The 7133-nt window shown below is 30.4% G+C and overlaps 1 protein-coding gene and 1 non-coding gene across 3 annotated transcripts; one reads left to right on the forward strand and one right to left on the reverse strand.

Annotated features, from left to right (window-relative positions):
* Positions 1–3302: 3302 nt before the first annotated feature.
* On the forward strand, positions 3303–3374 carry TRNAP-AGG (transfer RNA proline (anticodon AGG)). The gene has a single exon. It is a non-coding gene; the product is annotated as a tRNA-Pro (tRNA).
* A 1190-nt stretch (positions 3375–4564) lies between these two features.
* Positions 4565–6890, reverse strand: LOC105959775 (HVA22-like protein a). Of its 2 annotated transcripts, none has more exons than XM_012983921.2 (5): positions 6583–6890; positions 6293–6319; positions 5956–6078; positions 5064–5310; positions 4565–4909 (listed from the first exon to the last, which is right to left on the reverse strand). In XM_012983921.2, the coding sequence occupies exons 1-5, from the start codon at positions 6645–6647 to the stop codon at positions 4889–4891; spliced, it is 483 nt and encodes a 160-aa protein (XP_012839375.1). In that variant the 5' UTR covers positions 6648–6890; the 3' UTR covers positions 4565–4888. The 2 variants fall into 2 exon arrangements, with proteins under 2 accessions (XP_012839375.1, XP_012839374.1); XM_012983920.2 differs by having other exon boundaries at positions 4565–4914.
* Between the last annotated feature and the right edge of the window lie 243 nt (positions 6891–7133).

Below are 7133 nucleotides of genomic sequence, written 5' to 3' on the forward strand. Positions count from 1 at the left end.
CTTCTTCCTTATGAATGAATCATTCTCATGATCATTCTTACATTCAAATCTAGATACAAAAGAAAAATATTAAAAATTCTAGATTTCAAAGATGTACTCGTGAGGAGTACGTAAAGAACTTATGAATGAATCACTATCTTGATCATTCTTACAACCAAGTCTAGAAACATATATACTAAACAATCTAGACTACAAAGAATGTACTTATGAGAAGTACGTAAAGAATGTACTCATGAGGAGTACAAACGACCGATTCTAAAACCAGTCTAAAACACTCATGTATTCTTTTCAGCTCTCGGTTTTTTTATTTCGTAGAATCGATCAATTTCATTGAGTATTGAAATCGGTATTTATAGAAATTTCAAGCTTCCACTCCTCAGCCCATGATCTGCAAGAAAACCAACCACAAGAGCACTCAAGAAAATGGGTTAGTGGGTTAGTTAGGAAGTTAGAATAAAATCCACAATTAAATCCACTAAGCACTACTTAGCCCACTAAGCACTATAATTAACCCACTAAGCACTATAATTAACCACTAAGCACTATACTTAACCCACTAAGCACTACTTATTCCATAACTAAAATTTAGTTTAATAAATAAGAAAGTTAAAAACACAATGTGGAAATAATCCACGTGTTTCAATAATAGATATTAAAGGGATGGATATATTGACGAAAGAGATATAACCCCTGAACTTAGAATAATAAAGATGGTTTGTCAGAGACTTATGCACAAAAACCCAATTTAAAAAATGCTATTGTCGGTTTTCACTGCCTTTGCTTATATATATATATTGATTTTGATTTATGTGATGTTCAACAAATTTGCTGGGTTTGATTGGGGTAACAACAAAATTTATCTGAAGCATTTTTTTTTTTGGCTTTACCTTAATAAGAAAGCAAAAAACCACACAAAATCGCACAAAACTCCCCAAATTATGCTGCAAATCACCATTAAATTTGTTGAAAATCGACAAGATCACCCCCGAAACAAGTATCGTAATCGTATCGCGGTATTGGGCGATATTTGCTGGTATTTGATCACAAGCAATACAAATGCCAAGTCGTATCGTTTTCATAAAAATCGTATCATATCAATATTGACTACACTGATGTGTATGAATCTTATATAAGTCTGATTGTCTCTAACAAAAGTAATACAGTTAATTCTCTATAAATTAATATAGTTGGGGCCAGAGAAATTATTATTTAATCAAGGTTGTTAATTTATCGAGTATTAATTTATCGAGGTTCTACCGTGTATGTGAATATAAAGTGAAAATTACAAAAAACCATGTTTAGCGAAGATAAAAATATAGTTAGCTACTTAATTAAAACTAGAATCAAATGGCCTCTATATCTAATAAAAATTAGTTTGAAGGTTCCTCTAATTGTACATTTTTTTTTTAGGGAAAATTAGCAAGTCCTCCTCCCCCATTTAGAAAAAAAAATATTTGAGGTAGAATCCCCTCAAAAAAATAATTTGAGAAAACTCGTTTACCTTAGATCTATCATTTCCCACACATTTAAATTACCCAATATACCCTTCTAAAACTTTATCTCGTTATGCTTCTCTCTTTCATTTTCACGTCTTCTTCCTTCTCTAATTTTTCTCTTTCATCATTCTCTTTCCCACCCAAATTTGTAGATTCTTCTCTCTCAATTTTGAGATGAAAAACCAGCGCCCGCCATAACAACATCGATGTTTCACCTTCTCACCCGCGAATGTTTCTCGCTCTTTGTTGCGCCGCCGTGCCAGATCGACCGCCCAAGAAACCAGCGGATCAGCCACCAAACAAGCAGTCCCACCACCACCATCTCCTTTATATCCATTGGGAGGGCCTTGGAGCATTGGTGGTGAAATTTGGTCCCGCCATTGTCAATCCATCATCCAATTTATATAAATCGATTATAATTTTTGCATATTTGTTGTTTTGTAAAAAAAGTTGATTTTCGTTTTTTTTTTGTAGTCGTGTTTTTTTTTCTTTTCTTTTTTTTTTTTTTGATTTTTTTTAATCGTGTTGGGTTTCATTGAGTGTATTCAGATTGTTTTTGTTACTTTTAGTAGTCAATTTCATTATTCAGCAACGATTTCAGTAGCCGGTTCATTAATCGACTATGTTTCAGTTGGTAGTCCATTAATACACCTGACAACGAAAAAAAAGTTAAAAAAATGACAAAAAGAATATAAATAAAAAAAAAAATTTAAACAATAATAATAATAAATAGATAATAAAAAATAAAAATTATTTATAAAAAAATGAAAATGGGGATGGGAGCAGGGGAAAGAAGATAGTGAAAGGGTAATTTTGGAATTAGATAGAAGGTGAAAGGACTACTATGGGTTTATGTCATATAGTGAAATATGAAGTCTCTCTCTACTGAAGAAAGGTTGGGGGATTTTTACAAAGAACACCAGTTTTTGGTTAAAATTTCTCATGTTGTGCCAAGTAGCTTAATTATAGGAGTTGGTTTGATAGGACAAATGTACCAAGCCTCTTGAATCACTACCATTATCGAAGTTTCGGTAATGTGAAATTTATTACTAATGTTGTACCAAAACTATCGGTATACCGAAATTCGATATATCAAAAGTTCAGTACATTACGGTATGGTAATGGTAATTACCAATTCATTTTATTCACTATTTTAATAAAAATCGAATATCAATTTTTTCAATGCAATAAAAGTCATATACTTGTTTAAAATGTTCGAAACTACTATTTAAGATATTATTATTCTAAATATATGTTCTTAACTTACCTACTTTAAAATATTTCTTAAATAAAATTATAACATAAAAATTAAAAACTCTTAACATAAACTATATCATCACTAATGAAAAGCATTCATAATATTTTTGACATGCCTTTAAGAACAACTAAATTTAATTAATAATAGTTACTTAGCCTATTATCTTCACTCTTTATATTAAATTGATTAATTATCAAAATTATTTTATTAATAATATTTCGGTAAGGTAAAGTAATATCATTATAATAATATTGAGTATCGTTACCGTACCAAAATATTTCGGTACGGTACGGTAGTTATTCGGTAAAATTATTTTGATAGAAAATCAGTATAGTTCGATATGCCAACGGTTTGATAGGGCAATATGATTAAAAGATTATAAAAAAAAAAAAGGAAAAACACACACACACACACACACACACACACACACCAAACAAAGTTACAAACTACCCGGCACCCATAGATGCATATGTAATGCAGTGTCCTCCGAAGAAACAGAAATGTGATAAAACGTTAAATAAGTTATGTAGATTATTATTCAACATCATGGGCATTTGGTCTAGTGGTATGATTCTCGCTTAGGGTGCGAGAGGTCCCGAGTTCAATTCTCGGAATGCCCCTTTTTTCATAATTTTACTATTCATTTTCAGCATTTTCAATTATACAGTACGGTGTAACAAAAAAAAAAAAAAAAAAAAAATTATACAGTACGGGATTCATTTTCAGCACTTTCAATCATAATAATTGTAAAAAACATTATTCTCTATTTACATTTTATATGTATATAAAACACCGGAATATTCTTATTATCTCAATAATAATTATATTTCTTTTATCTATAAAAAAAATTACATTTATTTGACAACCTTTATTTTATATTAATATTATTATTTGTAAAATTAATTTATATATATTTTAATAATATTTTAGAAATAAGAGTATTTGAGTCAAATAACTTTTTAACAGTTATAATGGTGATAAACATACATTTTATTTCCAAACACTTAAACCACTTATATGAACTAATATTTACTTAAAATCTACATATCCAAACACCTTAAAAAATAATTTTTAAAATAAAATCTAACAGCTTATCAACTCCTAAAATATCTTATCAGATGTAGGAGCTTATAAGATGTTTTAAATAAATTTAGCCAAACGAGCTCCTAGTGCATTTTTTACCATTTACGACGGTGCGAAATAATAAATTATTTGTTGAGAAATTCTTTGAAAATGTTACAAATGCTCTCAACCTTCTTAAAATTTCCAACATTGAGGCAAAAAAACCACGTTTTAGTCGAATTTCGACATTTTGTTTATGCATTTCATGTAGAACTACACGAAATTGTACATTGAATTTCGTGAAATCGTGCTTACTTCCACATTTGCTCCACTTCATATAACTTCTCACATAATGACTAAAAAATAGGGTAAATTACAACCGTCCCTATGAGGTAAGGTCTATTCACGAATAGACCCCTTATTTTTCCATAATTACATCCACCCCTTGCATTATGTAGATTTTTTACATTAACACCCTTTAGTATGTGGTGGATGTAAAAAATTTACAAACTGCTTTAATTTCTCAAAAAAGAAGGTTTTTTTTTTTTCCCCTTGCAATTACACTTCACCGCAGGTAGGCGGTTATAATTTACACATGGAAAATATGATAACTTCATTCACACATTGTTCTTTCTTGATTTTATGGGTTGTGCCTATACAAACTGATATTAAAATTAACGTCACAATTGAAACTTGCCAAATTTTAAAAAATCTACACTAAGAATCACAATTACGAGTCTCCAAAAGGTTCGTCGAAAGTAATATATAGCATCAACAAGCACATGATTACATTAGAACGAGAGTATTTCAAAACACACACAACAAGGGTTGAAAATAATGTACAAGAAAGCAGCTTAGTTACTGGATCCTCTTTACAAAAACAGGTCAAGTTCTCTTTTTCTTTTTCTTTTTTCCTTGTGGGGCCAAGGAAAATGGAGACAACGAACACACATCAAAAAAAAATGAAAAGCAAAAAAAAAACGAAAAAAAAGGGAAGAAGAAGAAACACGAGCAGGATCAGTACCTGTAGTCATCCTCGTAAATGTAATCCTCGTTATAGAAAGTGTAATGGCTACTCTTGGAAGTGGTTTCTCTAGACTAGACAAAAACAAAACTCACATCAGAACAACGGAAGGATTTGTAACAATTTTTCAAGACACAAAAATTAAGTTTACGAATGTAATAATTTTACGGAAAATTGACAAACGTAAGGTCTTATAATGAAGAGGAATAAAAGAATAACATACCTTGTGAATCATCTTCTCAAAGGCTTCGGGACCGTTTTCTTGGATATATTTTTCAGCGGCAGTTAGAATATCATCGGGCTTGCTGAAAGCATCTTTCTTTCTCGGAACATACCAGATATTAACAGTCTTCTGACCAGTGACGATGTACGGTCTAACGTAGTGCTCGTACACGTATGCAGCTCCACTGAAGTACGGTATGACTAACCAGCAGGTGAATATTAGCTTTAAGTATGACCAGAATGGTAACCTAGCATACATACAAAATCGAGGTTATTATTACTAACTCTGTAATTGTCAAATTACAGGGCTATTGCCACTACGACTTTAATAAGAACTATACGATAAAAAATAAAGTAAACTAAAAAGATTCAATATTAGCTGACTCTGAATCATTCGGATCGATACATATAATATATTTCAAACCTTATTGATATAACTCTAACTATAATTTTAAACTATACATGGTTTATATTATGACTGATTAGTGACTATGATTGCCAATGTAACCAATGTAAGAATGCTAGCAAGCAATTCAATTTGTCTGAGTATGAAAAAGTCAAAAAGCGACGAATAATGCTATGACTCGTGCAGAAAAAAAACATGGGCTCTGATTTATCGAGAGATGGCTCAGCGTACATTCAAAAGGATATCTTAATCCAGTGATTCATTTTTTATTCGGCATTTCATCCCAAAAAACGAAAAGGGTCAAGCTTCTTATAAATTGTTAAGCCAAACATACAACCACACATATACAAGAAGTAAAGATATGACTTACGAGTGATTCAATCAACCCCAGCTATTAACAAAACGAGAAACATAGCAATCAAAGAGCCATATAATATTGTCGTATGTAAATTTTTTACCAAAACTAGCCGGGAAAAAAAACACTAACCATTCAATAAGGGCTGCAAAAGTGAGCTCGAAAAGGGTAATCATCGAGTAAAGAACCCAATAAGTAAGCCATTGTTGATCATCAACTGGAGACTTGGTCTCGATTGCCCTAATAGACGCGTATCTATCCGAAAAAAATCGTACAAAATTTTCGAAAATCAGCACACAAGAAAAATACTAAACTTGATGCAAAAATCAAAGTTAGAGCAATCAATATACAGTTTTGTTTATATATATATATATATATATATATATATATATATATATATATATATATATATATATATATATATATATATATATATATATATAACCAAACAGAAATTAGCCACACTTACAGAGGATAACCCAGACTCACTGCAGGCCTGCAATAATATCAGAAAACATTAATTATAAAATAAACAAATAAAAACACATAACAAAAATTCATTAAAAAAATCAATAAATTAACCTCCTCTACAGAATCCCCAATTTGCAAAATACACACAGAATACGCACTGAATAACAAAAAATAAAAATATATACTGAAAAAAAAAATCGAATTAACCGCTTTAAATCAAGTATCAACCAGGAAAAATATATATAAAAGAAAATTGAATAAAAATTGAGAATAAGAGTGAAATTATACCCAGCGAGAAGATCGAAATTAGTGGCCACAAGTTTGAGGAAGCTCGCCAGACCAGATCCACCCATCTCCAACAAATTAAATTATTTATTTATTTATTTATTTCGATTCAGAGGAATATATATAATTGGAAAATTGCGAGAAAAATCTGAGCAAATTGTTTGAATTTATGTGAAGGTGAGTTGATGAAAAAGAGTTGAGAGAAGTAAAAAAGGAAGAATAATGGAGAAAAGTGTGAAGCGACGAAGAGGTGTGACAAAAGGGGAGGGAACAGGTGGTGTCCTACTGTCGTAGCTGAGTGCTGATTAAGCAAAGAATAAATTAATAAACACCACTATTTATTTATTTATTTGTGTTTTTATTTATTTATTATTATTATTATTATTATTATTTTTTATTTTTCATTTGTTGTTGAACAGTTTTTTTTTTTTTTTTCGGGTAATGACAAATCGGCACATGACAAGGGCACTTAATTAAAAGAGGGACATCAAACTTTTTTGTCTTTCAAATAATCCAGCTTATTCAAACTTATTTGCAAATAAGGAAAATCCTTT

Source organism: Erythranthe guttata, chromosome 9, assembly GCF_056151865.1.
Source record: "Erythranthe guttata isolate IM_541 chromosome 9, IM_541, whole genome shotgun sequence".
Lineage (NCBI taxonomy): Eukaryota > Viridiplantae > Streptophyta > Magnoliopsida > Lamiales > Phrymaceae > Erythranthe > Erythranthe guttata.